Source organism: Gorilla gorilla, chromosome 10 (genome assembly GCF_029281585.2).
Source record: "Gorilla gorilla gorilla isolate KB3781 chromosome 10, NHGRI_mGorGor1-v2.1_pri, whole genome shotgun sequence".
NCBI lineage: Eukaryota > Metazoa > Chordata > Mammalia > Primates > Hominidae > Gorilla > Gorilla gorilla.
The window spans coordinates 96,608,707-96,628,796 of NC_073234.2; the positions used below are offsets into that span (position 1 = coordinate 96,608,707).

Genomic DNA, 20,090 nt, shown 5'->3' on the forward strand with positions numbered 1-20,090 from the left:
TTACAGTTACCATCACCGAAATCACATTTTATTTTAAAAATCATGTAGCTTATATTTATCTGATAATGTATTATAAAGCATACTTTATTTATGGGTTTTGAAGTTTTTAGCCCTCCATGTCTGTTATTAGCCATTGTAAATTTTAACTACAAAAAAATACAGGGCTTTTTTTTTTTTTTTTCTGTGAACAGTAGAGAGACAGTCTTGCATAAATATCTGAGGTCAAGAGGCTTTGGTCTCACTTCGTTACTTTATTTCAATTGAGTATTTTGTTTAATCTCTGAAATATATAAAAACAAAATAAAAAATGAAACGGGACTGCCAAATTTTTATTGAATCTATGTACATAGTTCTCAAACCTGGCCAATGATTATCATTTGAGGAAAGTTTTGATAATAAAGATTCCTATGCCCTATCTCTTGATAACTGATGTCTTAGGACTATGATGTGGGTTGGAGGTTTTATTTTTTATTCATAAGGAACTATACTGATTCAAATTATTATCCAGTTTTGGGAATCACTGACATATCCAATGCTAAGAGTCTGTATAATTCATACATGTAAATAGAAATGACTGCCTCTCAGAGAGGCAGAGACTGATGGCCATCTGTCAGGGATTTCACTTAGTGGAATCTGGCATTCAGGTGGGAGACTGGGCCACATAACTTCGAAATCCCTTTCTTGTTTAATTGTATGATTTTTTTTTTTTTTTTGGCTAGAAATCCACTAGCCTGAAATTAAAACCCCAGTGACATATTTCAAACATTGAGTTAACTTTCATTAACAATCATGAATACACAGCCAATTTTTTTCTAAAAGTTTAGTTTATCATTATATAAACCAGAACACATTGAGACTACAGCAGAAAGTGACTTGCCTGGGTGTTCTGTGTTGGAATCTGTAATAATAAAGCTAAGCTGCTGTAGTCAAAGTTTTCATCCAGGGCTATAAGTGAGCCATGCACACCGCTCTCAAGTATATTATTTGCATATTCTCGAAGTCCAATTGCTTGTATCCAGCGAATAACTCGGTCATTGCTCCACACCAACACGTCTAGGAAAAGAGATGCATCATTTTAGGATGCAGTATTTTGCATAGTAGAACCACTGGCTGAAATGAGCCATGGGTATCTGGCCAGGTCACATTTATGCTGATTTATCCACACTCTAATCCATCTGGCTCCCTTCATTTGTGTGTAGTTACTGTTTTAATAATTAATCTTTTCGAGTCTCTATTTAAAAAAAGTTGTTATTTTTCAGAGTGTTTGTTATAGCTAAAATGACAGCACTTCAGTCGCGTAGAACAAGATGTCTGTGTTTCTTGTTTTCATACTAGAGACCTAGGTGTCTGTCTGAAGTTCAATATTTTTACCATCAGAGGGAGACATTTCTTATTTGTGTCTTGATACACACCTCTTCAGTAAACAGCAGACGAGATTGTAATACTGTCTTTCATCAGAAGTGTTTGTTAACCACTACCTAAACATTGGCATATAGACTAGAAGATTTTTTTTCACCTGAAGTAATATATAAGAACAGAACGGTAAAATAATATAAGGCATCAACAGATGGATACTTACCTTAGTATTATATTTCAATGCATTTTTCCCAATCACATGCTAATGCAAAATTCAAGCACTCAGTCACATGTCAAAAATTATTTCCACTCTATTGAAAGTAGTATTCTATTGAGGAAAAAATTTTTTTGATTTTTATTTTCTAAAAATAAAACTTTCAGAGAAAAATGTCGTTTCTTTTTTTTAGATAAAAACATCAAATTATGTTTTATCATTTATTTTCTTCAATATCTTCCCATTAAAAGTTGGCAGAATGCTATATAAAATGAGTAAAATAGTCCGAAGGACTAAAATTGTCCATAGAAAAGAAAGAATTTTAAGAAACTTAAGGGGGTATGAGAAAAAAATTAAAACATTTTTACTACCCATAGAAAGGGAAAGGAAATTATAATTACTATTAAAGTAAAAGTAAGTTTTCCTGTCCGTTTTTTTTTTCTTTCTAATGAAGTGCCTAGCTTTTTCAGACAAAGTATAAAAATCTTTCAGGAAATATTCTTCAACTTTAACTGTTTTAAATACCTGTTTCAATAAGCCTTTGAAAAGCATGTTTTAAATAACTATTTTGGTGAGTCTTTGAAAATCCTTATTTATCTTATTTTATTCATTTATAACCAACTTAGATGTTCTTGTGTATAACTTTGAAGCAATACAGTGATAGCACAGACCCACAGAGGTCCCCTCATGCACCTTCTCAGGCACCATTCTCACCTAACAGTAACCAATATTCTGACTTCTTTCATTACAGAATCGCCTTGCCTGATTTATTTTTTTTAGCTGTTCATACATAAAATCACCCAATATGTACTTTTTTGTCTGCCTTTCATTCAATATGGAATTTATCTATGCTTTAGCAAATAGCAGTGGCGTGTTCATGATCATTGCTATCTAGCATCCCATTGCATGATTATGCTGCAGTGTATCCATTCTACTGTAGATGGACATGTGAGTATATTCCACTTTGGGATATTAAGAATAGTGTTCCTTTGAGGGGGAAAGGGTAGGGGATGGCAAGGGATAAAAAACAACACATCGGGTACAGGGTACACTGCTTGGGTGATGAGTGGACCAAAATGTCAGAAAAATCACCACTAAAGAACTTGTTCATGTAACCTAACACCACCTGTTCCCCAAAAACCTATTGAAATAAAAAAAACAATAAATAGTGCTGCTTTGAATATTGTTATACATGGATTTTGTTTTGCATATTTACATGTTGCAGTAGAATAAATAGCAAGGAATAGAATTGTTATGTGTTTACTTGTTAGCAGATATTGCTAAGCAAATTCCACTCTCACAATTTAACCTTGCATTATTAATGTCTGAACATCTTCATCTTTACCAATGCTTTGTATTTCTCATTTTTGTTCTTGTTTTGTCTTGCTTTTTTTAGCCATTATGGTAGGTGTGGTATTGTGGGTTGAATTGTGTTCCCCAAAATTCATGTAGAAGCCCTAACTTCCAGTACCTAAGAATGCAACCTTACTTGGATATCAGGTCTTTATAGAAATGATCAGTTAAAATGAGTCAATAGAGTGGGCCCAAATTCAATGAGACTGTTATCATTCTTGAATGGCAAAATTTGGAAATAGACATGCACACGTGGAGAGCACTATGTGACTATGAAGGCAGGGATCGTGGCGATGTTCCTACCCGCCAAAGAACATCAGAAATTGCCAGCAAATCACCAGAGGTCAGGGGCGAAGCGAATAGCAGATTCCTTTCAGTAGGAACTGACTCTGCTAACACCTTGGTCTGGAACTTCTAGTGTGTAAAACTGTGAGACAACACATTTCTGTTGTTTAAGACACACAATCTGTGGTACTTTGATACAGCAGCCCCGACAAACTAATACATGGGTGTCTCATTGTAGCTTTAATCAGTAACACCCATTATGAACTGAAAACGTCTGCTACTTTTAAGGTTTGTCAGTTTTTACTTTCCATATTTTAAATCTACATATTAGATATATACTAATTTGCTATATCTTTCCTTCTATTATTTGAAAATAGCCAACTTATTTCTAGTATGTTTCCTGCCTTAAAGTTTATATTCTGATATTAGAAGAATCACAGTAGCTTTGGTTAATATTTGCATGTATACCTCATTTACTAATAAGTTTTCTATGTTCTTATATTGAAAGTGTGTCCACTGTGTACAGCATATCATTGTTTTTCAATCTGTCCTTAAATTGAAGTAGTTAGTTCTTGCCCATTTAATATTATGACTTTGATATTTGTGCTGAATTCTACCATCTATTTGTCCTATCTGTTCTTTGTTCTTTTTCTCTCTTTCTTGCCGTTTATTGTTTTCTTATTTTATTCTACCACTCCATTAGCTTTCTTTTTTCTTTTATTTTTTGAGACTGAGTCTCACTCTTGTTGCCCAGGCTGGAGTGCAATGGCATGATCTCTGCTTACTGCAACCTCTGCCTCCAAGGTTCAAGCGATTCTCCTGCCTCAGCCTCCCAAGTAGCTGGGACTACAGGCATGCGCCACCACACCTGGCTAATTTTGTATTTTTGCTAGAGATGGGGTTTTACCATGTTAGTCAGGCTGGTCTCATCTCCTGACCTCAGGTGATCCACCTGCCTTGGTCTGCCAAAGTGCTGAGATTATAGGCATGAGCCACTATGCCCGGCCCTCTATTAGCTTTTTATATTTACACTTTACATTATTATTTCAGTAGTGACACTTAAAGCTTATAATATGTGTTCTTATTAGAGTCTACTATAAATTATTCCTTTTATTATTTTCTAGATAATGCAAAGACTTTCAAATAATTTAATTTCACTTATCCCCTTCCTTTTGCATTATAGTTATGTATTTTAATTCTATGTAAAATTTAAGCCCTGCAGATATTATTTTTACTATTATTATGACATTTACCCATACATTTTTCAGTTCTCCTCCATCATGTGTGCATTTTTTTATTATCTTTATGATCATTTCCATCTGCCTGAATCACTTATTCTAATATTTCTTTTCTATTTGTTTTTTTTCTGGTGAAATAGTCTCTCAGATTTTGTTTGTCTGAAAGTTTATTAATTCTCTCTTTAATATTGATGGACATACTTCAAAGTCAGTTAGTTTGATTCAGCATTTTAAGGTCATAATTCCATTTTCCTCTAGCATTATTTAGTTGAGCAATATCAGTTATATTATGTTGCGCCATTGAAATTATTGTGGAGTTTACTCTGGCAGATTCTAAGATTTTGGGGTGTGGGAAATCATGGTTTCCAGTAGCTCTATTGTAATATGTTTAGATGTGTTTTTATTTCCCCTTTTATTTTTAATCTCACTTGGGGTCCATCGAGAACCTTGAGTCTGTGGTTTATCATTTCAATTACTTTCTTTTTATGTCTCCACCAGTATCTTTTCAAATATTGCTTCTTTCTTATTGTCTCTTACCTCACCATGTCCAATATATCTCTAATGATGTTTTATATCATTCATCCTTTTTGTTTCTTGTCATATGTGGGCTAGATGTTTTCAAGTGATCTTTTATTTCACTTAACTCTCTTCCACTGTTAAACCACCTATTGTGTTCTCAATTTAAGTCTTTATACTTTTCACTTCTTCAAATTTCCATTTGATTATTTGTTAAACATATTGATTCCAACTATATTAAATTCTCCATTTTGTCACTTATATTCCTTACATATTTTTTAATAAACACTGTCAGGGTCAACTATGGATATGTTTCTTTTTTCTGATTTTATCATCGTGGTTTTCCTCATTTTGGCCATTATCTGACATGTCTGAATTTTTCTTTTATTGGCTCTCACATAATATGATTAAAAAATTGCAGAGGCTCTGAATGTCAACTTCTTCTTGAAAGGACTTTTATGTTTTTCTGAAGTTATAATAAGGGCAGATCAACTTAATTCCAATTAAAGATTGAGATAAATCAATGCTAGATTTCAATTTTAACATTTCAAAATAAAGCTTAGGAATCTCCTTCACTATAGTAACCATTTTACTACCTATATGTGTTCTGTAATATGTTCTAAACCTCAAATATACATAATAAAATTTATTTTTAACATTAATAGACATAATAAATAGCCTGATCTGTTTAAGTTTACCCTTAGTCCTACGGTGTGTTTTATCAGAGACCTCAAATTAAAGTATATTTGGTGGTTATGACCTTTGATTTTTTTTACTGTATTATCATGAGATTACAACAGTTTCTTTCTAGATTTATTACCCTTTGGCTTCAACTTTCTGTTCAATTTTTAGATTATAATTCCATTCTTCTTGGAAGTCCACAAATGTCTCTAGAGGAGTATTGTATAAATGGTCAGTCTTACTTATTTTATTATTATTATGTTTTACAGATTCTTTGCTCCTGAAGGCCCGGCAGTTTTGGCACCTCTAAATTCCAATCCCCACCACCACCCCACTCCGTTCCCTGCTTCTCTGTTAGATAGAGGAAAAACAGCAGAGAATGACAGTTTTACTATTTCCTTACATTTTTCTTTTTTCCAAGATCATAAGCTCTCAAGTCCTGTCCCTCTTAATTGGTTTCTACTGTTTTCACATAGCTCTTTATTACCATTTATTGACTTATCTAGCCTTTCTATTTCTTCTTAGTGGAAGATTGGTCTGACTTAATATGCTCCAATCTATCAGAAGTAGAAGTTCTTCAAATTAGTTAGTGTCCTTTCTGTCTGTGCCAATCCACAGTACTAGCAAAACATTTGTATATGAATCTGGAAGCTGAACATGTATCAGCCTCACATCTCTCTACTTAACTCCTTTTGTGGATAGAATGATCTCATTTCAAAAGAAAGGTCCTAGATCTTTCTTTGGATTTAGGTAATAAGGAACATGAGAGGAATGCCCACATCCCACAGTCTTATTACTATTAGCTGCTCCATTCAAAGCAGAATGAATTTCTGCACGAAGTAGGACATTTATTGTCCTCCCCTCAGAGTTTTGCCTCTTTCTCCCCACCTCCCCCCGCCCCACCGGTCTTCAGCAAAGCAAAGGATTTCCTTAATATTCTTTACTATATAAGGAAATTTTATATTATACATGTTAATTGTCTCTCTGAGTCAGTTCTGAAGTGCAGCTTTTCCTCCGAGTTTTCCTTAGCCTATTCCATTGAGGTTTTCAGACCTCAGAAAATGGGATGTGAGTTGGTTAGCATCACATTTTGGCTATATAATCAGCTGCTGTTGATAGTTACTGATTCATTCTAACAACTGGTTACCCTACACTTGAATCCCAAAAGCTAGGCAAATGCTTGTGGGTGGCAGCAACAGTTCTCCACTTAATTTTATTAAACACACCGTTTTTTAAAAATGAACGTGACAATGCTCTCAATAATAAAAAATAAATCCAGTTTTCTTTGCACTAGATGGATTTGTAAATAGGGAGTATTTGGTTTTTTTCTAGACTTAGGTTTATATTTTGATAGTCTAAGACATATTATGTGGTCGTGATATTTCTGCAAATATGTGCCCATCAAAAATTCCATCGTCACACCTGTAGTTAAGAGTGATCAAATATTTAAAATGATCTGTTTATGAGGTACAGGCAAATAAAGCATTAATTCAAACATTTCCTCCTCAGAACAAAATACTCCTTTTTTTTTTCATTTTTAAAGTTAGATCCCTTTCCATAAATCTGTTTCCAAGCAATGTATGCACTGACTTTAAAACTGTGTAGAAATCTTCTTGACCTAAACAATAAATGACTAGAGACCAGTGTTGACTGCTTCTTAGCAACAAATTAAATGTTAGTAGGTTCTTGATATTCACATCGTCTTTTCACTTCAGAAAACTATTCATTAAGGTCAGGGTTAATTCACACTTCAGATAATAAGAGACCCCTAGTCACTGTTGAGAATTATTCCTGTAAATGTCACCAGATCAGTCATAGGAAACAAGCTATTTATGATCTCATTCACAGCTATTTATCAGATAGAGTTGTGTGTGATCATAGTGAATCATGGCAGTTTTTTTTTTTCCTCAGAGCTACACTCTAATCAGCAATTGCCAGATACTAATATAACATTTGGTATAGGGCCAACTGGGTAATTCCTCTCCTTTAGATCTATCTATATGTGAAACATTTCACGTGGTGAGCTGAGGCATAATAAAATCTAATTGGATAAAAATACTTCAGAAAGGAAACTACAAAGTGGTATCCCATGGGTAAAATCTATCTGTGTGCTAAGACATTCATTGTGTGGTAAAATGCAAACTTCCTTCTGGGGTCTATCTTTGGTCCATTAATTCCCAAATTTCAATTCAACTGAACAGCAATGCACTGAAAACAACCTGCAGTTTCCTGGGGCCCCCAAATAAAGTGAAGTCAAACAACTCAATTTTGATAATGGAAAAGCACTTTCTTGCTTCGAAGTAATGCATCAAATGAAGTGTTACAAGAAATCCATTGTGAGTCTGTCTACTCTCCGATAAGGCATACGTAGAAAACTATTTTTAACCAATCACTTTCACATGCATTCAAGCCCGTTCCATTAGAACTAATGTACTTTCCAAGACCTGACAAAGATAAAAGTAATTTCTAACATTGTTTATCAAAAATGTAAATTATAGAAACCTAAAAAAAATCTTAAGAATAAAACAGCACTAAACGTTAATATTGGAGAATGTAATATATACTACTTTCTTATCTAAATTAAGCCTTAAAAGAAGTGAAGATGAAAACAGAGATTCATGCCTACCCTTGAACCACTAATGTAATGTAGAAACACCCATTAAATTTGATGTAATGCTTGCACATATCAACTCTTGGATAATAGGAAATGGAAATATAACTAATAAGTATTTTAATATCCAAAATGTTCCTTAAAAGCTTTGGTTATATTTTCCTTAATACTTTCTTCTTCTTCTTCTTCTTTTTTTTTTTTTTTGAGACAGAGTCTTGCTCTGTCACCCAGGCTGGAGTGCAGTGCAGTGGGGCAATCTCGGCTCACTGCAAGCTCTGCCTCCAGGGTTCACGCCATTCTCCTGCCTCAGCCTCCCGAGTAGCTGGGACTACAGGCACCCGCCACCATGCCCGGCTAATTTTTTGTATTTTTAGTAGAAACGGGGTTTCACCATGTTAGCCAGGATGGTCTTGATCTCCTAACCTCGTGATCCGCCCACCTCGGCCTCCCAAAGTGCTGCGATTACAGGCGTGAGCCACAGCGCCTGGTCTTTTTCTTCTTTAAACAACAAAAGTGGATTGATTATTTTTAGCAAAAAAATGCCCACGTATTATCTTAAGTGAAACAATTCAGAAACAAAATCAAATACCTCATGCTTTCACTTACAAGTAGGCAATAAATAATGTGTCCAGGTGAACACAGAGTATGTAGTGATAGTCATTGGAGTCTCAGAAGGGTGGGAGGCTGGGAGGGTGGCGAAAGATGAGAAATTACTTAATGGGTACAATGTACATCATTCAGGGGATGGGTACACTAAAACCCAGACTTCACCACCACAAATATATCCATGTAAGAAAATCGCATTTGAACCCTTTAAATTTAAACCAAAAAAATACCTTTACCTATATATTTTTCCAATCATGTATTTTTTTCCTTCAACAACAACAATAATAAAAATAGAATGGTCTCTAAGAATAGAATCTAACATATTCCTCTTTGAAATTATTCTTTCTCAGGTATATTAAGGTACTTCTCTTTTGAAATTATTCTTTCTCAGGTATATTAAGGTACTTCTCTTTTGAAATTATTCTTTCTTGGGCATATTAAGGTACTTCTCTTTTGAAATTATCCTTTCTCGGGTATATTAAGGTACTTCTCAACATTTAGATGATTAATTTTTAAATACAGTATTTTTTCTAACAAACCTGCAATATGGAGTGTCTTTTCTTGTTATTCAAATAAAACATTTTTCTGCACATAACAGCTGCAACAATTTACACTGTTCCTGATAATATTACCAGCTAAAATTATTAATGAACTAGTTTGGTTTATAGGGGAAAATCCTTATATCATTCCTGCATAAAATCACCATATAATTTCTTTAACTATACAGTGTTACAAAAATAAAATTGCTGGGGCACTGGAATAAAATTAAAATGATATAAACCAAAGATGAACTGCCATAAAAATGATATACCATGTTTCTCTGAATCATACTGAGAATGTTCCATTAAAAGTTTGACAAAAATATCTACATGGAGACATCTTTAGTACAAGCAGAATGTATAATTAATAGGTTCACATAAATAAATCTCAATGCAAAAACTCAAGATTACTCCCCAAATGGGATATTCACCCTATAATATGGAGATACCCGTTTCTGTATTTTAATTAGAAAATAATGGAGAAAAAAAACAGTAACAATTCTAGCCAAATACTTATGCTACTTACTGACCATTGTAAAACATATAACATTTTAGGTTAGTAAAAGTGAAAGCTAAAAACCCCAGAATAAAGGCATTTCATATGAAAGAAAGATGTATTACCTTTTATTTCATGTTGGCTTGCTTCCCGTCTTCTTTCTAGTTCTTTTCTGTCATAATTCAACCTCTTTAAGCACATAATTCCATATTGTAAACTTGTTCTTTTTTTTATAAAAAAAATTTAAAAAAAAACACAGTGAGTCTACCTTAGCAGGTGGAGAAAGTTTTGTGATTAGCCATAGGCAACACTATGCACTGCTTCTTAGGGCAACAAGTTAATAAATTACATTTGCAGTCAAATCCTTCAGTATTGGAGGGAAATACATTTATAATTATTCTAAGCACAAAATGTTTCAAAGTAACAGAAAAAAAGTTTTCAAAATAAGAAAAAAGTTTTAAAATCATCATGGATTATATTGTTCATCTATGTGTCTTTGTCTTTCATTTAGCTATTCCTACATTAGGTGCAGGCAAATTAATATTTTATTCACTTGAAAAGAATTTAAAGTCCCCATTATGGAGACAGTAAGGAATTTATAAGAAATGGATACTCTCTTCTTAAGCTGATGAGAAAAATAACACAAAACATAAGTTAGGTAATAGGATAGAGGACCAAATACTAAAATGAGTAGCTCATAACTCTAAATGATACAGAAGTATGTAAGAAGAACAAGTCAGCAGATATTGAAACTGAATGAAAAGGATATGTGGAATGAGCAGAAAATTGATTGATCCTTAAAGTATCAAGTAGCAGAGACAGGTTGACTCAGGAAAATGGAGCATCATGAACAAAAGATTGCAGATGGAAATTTAAAGGTGTGGTTAGCAAGACACACATTCCAGAGCTGAAAATCCATGCTAGGAAGTAAGGAGGAATACAATTATACATGGAGAATAGGGCATATTAAGGAAAGCCTTAAATTGTGTTTAAGTATGAAATACATATAATTGATACAGAATTATTGGACAATTTTCGGAGGAGGAAGAGGTCACAATAAAGTTTTCTGTTTGGCCAGGCACGGTGGCTCACGCCTGTAATCCCAGCACTTTGGGAGGCTGAGGTGGGTGGATCACGTAGTCAGGAGTTTGAGCCCAGCCTGGTCAATATGATGAAACCCCGTCTCTACTAAAAGCACAAAAATTAGCTGGCTGTGGTGGCACATGCCTGTAGTCCCAGCTACTCGGGAGGCTGAGGCAGAAGAATCGCTTGAGCCCGGGAGGCAGAGGTTGAAGTAGCCCAGATAGTGCCACCGCACTCCACCCTGGGCAACAGAGTGAGACTCCATCTCAAAAAAAAAAAAAAAAAAGTTTTCTGTTTAAGGAAAAATAATCTCATAGCAAAATAGGAGATGGAGAAATAAGTAATCAGAGAAGATAGAGAAATCAATTCAGGGTTCAGTTCTGCCAAAATAGGGACAACAGCCATGAGCTTGAAAGGCAAATCGATAAACCAGGCATGTTCTGAGAGAGCAAATGAGAAGGTTTAGTGACATTATGTATAAAGATTCAGAAGATGTGATAGGAAAAAATAATCTGTAGACTTCAAGAGTAAAGATCATTGATTATCAGTGATACTTTATATGTTTAGGAATATAAGCAAATTTAGACATACACATTGGCCAGGTTACACTTACTTGCTAGATGCATTTCTAAGCCCCGCATTTTAATAAAAACAATGTTGAGTCAAATATTTCAGAATCAGAGAAAAATGGAAAGAAAATTGCATTAGGCAGGTGTTGTGGGTTGAATTGTATTCCCTAAAATTTACGTGTGGAAGCGCTAATTCTCAGTACTTCAGAATGTGATTGCATTTGGAGATAGTGCCCTTAAAGAGGTAATTGAGTTAAATGAGGCCATTAAGGTGGGCCCTAATCCAAACTGACTGGTGACCTTATTAAAAAGAGATTTGGACACTTGGTGACAACAGGAATATATATTCACAGAGAAAGGATTATATGAGGACATCAAGAGGTGACCATCAGCAAGCCCAGGGGAGAGGCCTCAGAAGAAACCAGACCTGCCGATTCCTTGATCTTGAACTTCTAGCCTCCGGAACTGTGAGAAAATGAATTTCTGTTGTTTATGACACCCATCTGTGGTCTTTTGCTGTGGCATCCCTAGCAAACTAATTCAGTAATATACTAGATAATACTGATATAATCACTATCACAGATATTGGGCAGCTTGAGATTAAACCAATGCTTCTTGGTCAGTTTCTGCCAAGTTTTGATATAGAAAACAAAACTATACTATACAGAGGACATATAATATTATGAAAATGTCTGTCAGATGGAAAACTGTGCCGAAAAGACCATAGGAAGCAATATACAGTCAGGTACTACTTGCTTTAAGTTGGAGATTAGCATAACTTAAAAATGAAGCTTGGGCATTTCCCAGAACAAACAAAAACCAAGTCATTTGAGTATTTTTTTAAATTTGATCATTATAGAAAACATTTTACTAAAGTAATAAAACAGTATTAAAAGTCAATCTAGTGAAGAACGGAAAAACTGGACCCCAAAAATCTAATGCAAACATGTGAAATATGAAGCCCTAAACTTCCCGTGACAGGGAGCTCACTCACTACCTCACAATGTATGCACTACAAGGCAGCTGAGAGTGGTACAAAGTTGTTTCTTCTATTAACTAGAAGTCACTCACCTAGGATCTACAGCTGTGTTAACTAAAAAATCACGTGCTCAACAGAGAAAAAATAATTCTTCTATCACATAATAATGATCTTAAAACCTAAGAAAACTTACTTATTTAAAGTCTTCCTTCATCCAATTTAAATGTATTTAATTACTTCAACTTTACCACTGGACTTCTACCACCTTATAACAATTTGATACCCATAAATAAATGCAATTTCTTTTTGTTATGTCACTGTATGGTAGCACTTTTGTTGTCTCTGCCAATAAACACAGTCTAAACATGCCTTGTCAAGCCATTAACCAAAATGGAGAGTTTCGTGCTAAGGATAAATTCCTTATCTTTTTCACACAACTTTCTGTTAAATTATGGATTCTCCATCCAGCACTTTAATGGGTTTTTAAAAAAACACTGTTATATTTATCTTTACCACATTTAATTCAACAGTGTCAACAACTGCATTAAAATTCAAAATATCACCATAAGTTGGAATCAAAAGCCCCAATTATCCTCTATTTATCCTAATTTTATGTCATCAACTTATCTAATTTTTATACCATCTTCACTCCAGTCACTGATTAAATGTTGGACAGGAGAGAAGCAAATACAGTCTCCCAAGCCAAAATCATCTATGGTTATATTTATTAACTTATCACCACAATCAACTTTATGTGAAAAAAACAACCAAAATCCAGCTGACATTGTTTCACCTAACATAAACATAGCATTTATGATATGGTATTATAACAGACCCCTTTTTATCTGCTGGATGGTAAACAACTTGAAAAAAGACATTGCCTTTTGTTCAACTGCAACCTCACAGTTATCTGACACAGTATTGTTTTTGTTCTGAAATTAATATACAAATAAGCAAACTCACAAAAAGACATAGAAAAATAAAAAAACATAAATATGTCTTAGAAGAACAATTTCTTCTCAAAATTTTTCCTAGAATGTTCCTAAATTATAAAATTTATAACGACATATTTGTGTAGAGTTGAAACTATGAATATTTGTTTATTCTTCCTAATTTTCTAATAGAAACACATACAACTATAAAATTACCAACATGGAATTTTCAAAGAATCTCACAAAAAATAGACGTATGCTCTATGAGGAGAATTTTGTACACATATATTTCCATAAACTTTGGGCACATAATATGCACATAGCTCTAAATTAGAAAGTCCCTGCAATTTGCCGGATGAAAATATTTTTCCAAGTAGATGTATACAAACGATGTTTCAAATGACATATATTTTCTGTCTTCTAGACATCCATTTTTGTTTTACTAAAGTATAGGTAATATATTGTTTCATTTTAATTATTCTTTGGGAAAAAAAAAAGAAAAAACACCCACCGATGGAAACTATCCACCATTTTTAAATGGACACGGAGATCTTTTTTTGTTAGGTGATCTAACATTCTTGCATCTACCAAGCATTCCATAAAGTAACTTCTGTACTGAGGTAACCCCAAGCTGGGAAGCCATTCATTTCCAATCCACTCATGGTTCATATCTCCATAAGCCAGGGTCTGTAGAAAAACCGGACACTAGAATTGTTTTATAGCAGTCAAGTTTCTCAACCAATCAGATAAGATGGTAATTGGATAATATTACCTATTATTATAACTGATATTTAATTACTATGATATGTGGAAACAAAGCAAAAATAATATTCAGATAGCATTTGATTTGATTTGGTATAAAATGGAACTCTGCATACATTTATTAAAGTACCTGCCTATTGAAAATGATTGGCTATTTACTTTGTATTCTCAAAAGGAATTATATTTTGTCCAAGTATGTATTTTATTAATAAAGAAATTATTATACAAACTCTGAGCTTTAAGATTCTGTCTTTATATTGATAGGTTTGTTTTATTTGTATCTGTCATTTCCCTTTTGTCAATGCCATTATTGCCATTTCCCACTTATCAATGCCACTACTGCCATTGCTATATTGTAATGGCAAATGTTGATGTGAAATGGAAACCTCAGTAAACAGAGAAAGGAATAAATGTTTTGGAGAGACAGAATTTTGAAGCTTTGTATGGACATTGTTGTTACTTAGCAAAGCAGGTCGTCAACTTTCCAAAAAATCACTGGAAAGAATCAGTCTTTTCTAGCAATTAATCAAGATAGACTCTAAAAGAAGCAGGGCAGGATCAAAAACTAAGACAGATAACCTAATTCTTTAATATAACAAACAAACTATTCTTACCAATACTGTTCAAAACAGCTAAAATGAAAACCCAAATCAACCATTACCACTAAACCAATATTTTAAAAGAACTATTACTCTCTATTATTTTTACAGAATTCCCATTTAGTTCCTTATCATGCCCTAATTTCTCAATTCTAATATGCATTTCTAGGGAAAATCTAACTGCTCCTCTTCTTTTGTGTGTTCTCAAGAACGATGAAATTTTTATCAAAATCAAAATCAAATACAATCCTACTGTGTGTTTAAATACAGGTCCTAACATAACTACCAAAATTTTTCTTATATTGAAAGGTTTCAATCAGATTGAATATAACACAAATATTCACTTTTGGTCATCCAAAATGTGGAAATGTAGAAAAAATGCACAGCTTCCTTGCAAAAGTGTATGTCTGTTCCAAGTATAGACACCTGTCTCATACAAACATCTCAGTAAATGCTAATGGCTCTGTGGTCTGCAACGCCAACACTTGCTCCTCCAACCCCTCTTCATACACTTTGCATTATATCTGAAGGCATGTGCAACTCCAAATAAGTCTTTTCTTTCTTTTTGTTCCCCCTTTAGATCCCACTTGAATGCTTCCTGATTAAATATATACAGGAGTGATTTCAGAGGAATTTAAGTTTTGGATCATTCTTTTGAGAAAGAAAGAAAAGTACCCTTTTAAAAGAGGTAAGGTATGAAACGTCAATCATCTTATTTCAAAAATATGGTAATTTAAAAAGACATATAAAGTATTAAACATAATCTACATTTACCTATACACATCAGCCTCATATTGAGCTAAGTGAAGGTTTACAATATTATGACTTATGACAGTTTCTTAATTTATATTCTCATTGCCTACTAAATGATATTAAGGGTCTTAAAGCATATGAATCTCCTACCTGGGCCCAGCTTCCTTCCTCAGATTCTTTCTGTGTTAGCAGCAGGAAATGATTAATAAAGCAGGTAAATATAAATTAATTTCAAATCAATACAGTAAAATTTTTCTAGCAGAAGCAAAATTGTTATACAAAATATTTTGTATAACAGGCAGAATAAACACAGATTCATAGACCCACAGTGATCAATTTTGCAGTTCAAAGGCAATTAGGCAGCAACTACATCATTTTCAATTAATTCTAATTTAAATGTTAAATTCATAATTTTGTGAACATTTGATTTGGTCATTACAAACCTTTTTTTAATTCTTAAATGAGTGTAATTTTTAAAATGTAATGTGCTATAATAAAAACTTCTGATGACAAATATATATATGTATATATGATAGAGAAATCTTATACAAAGTAAATTAGTGAAGTGAAAAAACTGACTGTATCCCTCCAACAAAGCTTTGTGATAATCAAATAGATTTCAACAACAGCCAACAAAACAAAACAAGACAAAAACCAAGTACAACAAAACTAAACTAAAAATGAAATTAGTACATGACATCGGTGTTTTTATCCTTAACAAACTTGTAGATAATCAATTTTCAAATAAGGATAACACTGAAAAGACATTAAATTAAAAAGAAGTTGATAAAGATAAAATATATGATATGCCCAACTTTGTTACTTTACATGAAAAAATGATTTTTATAGCATTTTATTTTTAAAAGTGACAATTAAAGAGTCCCCAAGAAATTCTTTAAAATTGTGCTTTTCAGTACCAAATTAACATAACACTTTTTTGTTTTTTTGGGGTTTTTTTTGGTCAAGCTTGTATCTAAGATGGTAAAGCACAAGAAACCACATGATCATATTAAAAATGAATATTCAATCTAATCTTTTCTATTACCAATTTAATTTGGTTTAGAAACATGTTACCTGTGAATATGTCCAATACTAAATATTTGTTACAAAAACTTCCAATGTTGCAACATGAATACTATTTATTACTTTCTTCCTTATTGTTTGTGTACTATAAGCTCTTATGATATTAGCCACAATCTAACACTATTTCATTAAAAAATTTCAAGAGAGTGCAGTAAAAGAAAACTGTAAAAAATGTTAGTTATCATTGCATGTAACTATAAAAACACACCCTATTACTCTGATCTATTGTAAACAGATTAGTTTCCTCATCCAAAGAGCAGCAAAGTCACTTTCCTTCAGGTTCAACAAAGCCATTAAGACTAACCGTTTTTGCTGGAGCTGCAAGATTTTCCATTTCTTCATGAGTCACCCAAACGTTGCCTGAAGGCTAGTGAGGAGGCCCAGAGGGAAGCAGAGGAATCCATGGGAGGCAAGCAGTGGTAAAGAAGAAAGGCAGCACCTCTGTGAGTTAACAGCAACACAGCAATACCACAGTGCCCTTGCCCCTACCGTGTGCATGAAAGAGATAGCATGGCTGGTTTGCTCAGAGCTCCCTGTTTCTTCTACTCAAAAAGATTAACTAGAAAGAGGCATTCTGTGAAGCTCTTGGGGGTGTAGATTTAAAATGACATTTCTGCAATTATTAATCAGAAAAAGAGCATCATCAAAATTTGCATTTCAATGGTATGTGGCTATCAGATCAATTTTTGTAATAACGGTGAACTGATTAAATTTGAACTGTAGAATAATGTAATTTTAATTTTTTACTCAGAAAACAATGGCACATGCACTTTGTTGTGTTATTATCAAAATTTCCTTCACATAATTTTGATTCTCAATATCCTTTGAAGGAAAAAAAATGGTTGTCAATATAAAGCGGGAAGCATTATCATAACTTATCTGGAAACCAGCATCAGCTTTTCCCAAAAGATTCCTTTTACTGTGTGTGATTCAGTAAATAGTAAGTGTCCCTGAATTCTTGCAGCTGAGAAAGAAGTGAAATGCTATTTTTAATTTAATAAAATGTATTTTTCAGCCACACTAATAACTGTCAAATTATAAAATCCATATATTTCCTAATTCTTCACCAGTATCTGATACCATTATAGAGAAGAACATAGTGTAAAATAAATTTTTTTCTCTAGCAGGCAATATTCTATTATAAAGTCCCATTTGCTTTCTAAATAAAACACTCCTTGGTATTAGTTCTATACACTTAATAACGTACAGTTTCGAAACCAAAGTCCACTTAGTAACATACAGATCAGGCATATCATTGAAGGTATTGGCCCCTGGAAACCACTTGCCATCAAATTCCATCATTTCTTTATGAACATTGCAAGGTTTTCCAAGCATATCAATGAAATTTACATCCTATGTATTATCTGCTACTTATTTTGGGGAGGGTCCAATTTTTAAAGAATTGGTGTAGCAAAGTTGTTACCCAAACATTACAAGTCATCACCATAATTCACTTTGGGTTTTTCTGCCATTCACCTAGTACCATGACTTTTCCTGTATTAAAAACAAATGTAACTACATATAAATTGATGAGTATAATTTGATGTAAGTGAAATCTTATATATGTATATACATACATATATACAGTCATGCACTACATACCGACATTGTAGTCAAGAATGGGGTGCATGCACAACAAATGGTCTCATATGATTATAATGGAACTGAAAAGTTCATGTCACCTAGTGATATCAGAGCCGTTATACCATTGTAGTGCAATGCATTATTCACATGTATGTGGTAATGCTAGTGTAAACAAACCTATTGCACTGCCAGTCATCTAAAAGTATAGCACGTGCAACTATGTGCAGCCCATAACCCTTGATAATGATCATTAATGACTGGGTTATTGGTTTATGTATTTACCACACCATGATTTTTTAATCATTATTTTACAGTGTACTCCCTCTACTTTTGTTTTTTAAAGAGTTAACTGTAAAATAGCCCCAGGTAGGTTCCTTGGGAGGCATCTCAAAAGAAGGCATTGATATCCTAGGAGATGACAGCTCCATGTGTGTTACTGCCCCAATGACTTTTCAGTGGAACAGAATATGGAGATGAAAGACAGTGATACTGATGGTCCCGATCCTGTGAAGGCCTATAGTGATTTTTGTGTTTGTGTCTTAGTTTGTAACGAAAAAGCTTAAAGAGGGGAAAAAATAATGAAGTAGCAGAAAGCTTATAGGACAAGGATATAAAGAAAGAAATTAATTTTGTTCAGCTGTACAATGTATTTGTGTTTTAATCTAAGTATTATTTTAAAAAGAGTCAAAAGTTAACAAAAAAAGATTTATAAATTACAAATGTTACCATAAGCTAAGGCTAATTTATTACTGAGGAAATAAAAAGGTTTTTTTATGAATTGTGTGTAGTATATAGTGTTTATAAAGTCTACAGTAGTATATAGTAATGTCCTAGGCCTTTGTATTCACTAAGTGCCCTATTCACGTGTACCGTTTTTTATCTTTTATACTATATTTTTACTGTACCTTTTCTATGTTTAGATATATTTGGATACACAAATACTTACCACAGTGTTACATTTGCCTACAGTATTCAGCTTAGTATCATGCTGTGCAGGTTTGTACCCTGGAGCAATAAGTTATACCACATAGCCTAGGTGTGCAGTAGTCTATACCGTTTAGGTTTATGTAAGTATGCTCTATGGTATTCTCAAAACGAATAAATTGTTTCATGACTCATTTCTCAGAACATATATCTGCATTAAGTGACATTTGATTGTATATATACTTAAGTAACAAATGGAAATGGGTGGTAAAGATTCATAATTATAAGCAAATTCGAGGCACATAAAAATTCCACAGGCTAGACATCAAATATATGTGTAGAATTTGTTTTCTTCTACTGTTTTGGAATTTAGAGTACAGATGATGTTTTTTCTATAAGATAAATCTGTGTACACCTATTAAATAAATTTAGAATATAAAAGTCATTTATGTCCTTAAAAGTCCCTTCCTTGTATCCCCTGCTTCTAACAATGATGCTCATTATAAACAGAAAGTTGCATATGAGTATATAAATCATTACATTACTTGGAATAAATTGTTTTTATTGACTTTAGGAGGAGAGTGCTGTGCTGAAAAGCACTTTACATGCATCTGTCACATTCCCTTTACACCGAGTTATCGTGATGCTTTGCTTGAGTGGGTGTACTGTTGGTTCAAAGTGAGTTTCAGCAATGATTACCTGAGAAGAAATTCATTTAAGCCAAACTTAAATGGCTTAAGCTTACAGAGCAGTGTAAAATCAATTTTACACTGATTTGTGTAGCTTCTGCTTTGAATCGTAATCCAAATAATGAAGATATCATTCCTTCTTTAAGAAACTACCTGTATTAATTATCTCATACTAGAATAGATACATGCATAGTATCTTTCACAGGTTATCTTTAAGTCTGTGTCTGCCAGTCTGTCA

The 20,090-nt window shown here is 33.3% G+C and overlaps 1 protein-coding gene across 25 annotated transcripts in view; it reads right to left on the bottom strand.

Annotated features, from left to right (window-relative positions):
- Window positions 1–20,090, bottom strand: part of PPFIA2 (PTPRF interacting protein alpha 2) — a 499,610-nt gene that overhangs the window by 8,780 nt on the left and 470,740 nt on the right. For 12 of the 25 annotated variants that reach the window (XM_055358835.2, XM_055358837.2, XM_055358838.2 and 9 more), the window contains 5 exons: window positions 16,960–17,022; window positions 15,723–15,752; window positions 13,970–14,163; window positions 10,021–10,118; window positions 878–1,053 (listed from right to left, as the gene is read on the bottom strand). In XM_055358835.2, coding sequence (XP_055214810.1) covers window positions 878–1,053; window positions 10,021–10,118; window positions 13,970–14,163; window positions 15,723–15,752; window positions 16,960–17,022 — 561 coding nt within the window. The remainder of the gene's footprint in view (window positions 1–877; window positions 1,054–10,020; window positions 10,119–13,969; window positions 14,164–15,722; window positions 15,753–16,959; window positions 17,023–20,090) is intronic. The other 13 variants (XM_055358852.2, XM_055358836.2, XM_055358854.2 and 10 more) reach the window with 5 other exon arrangements.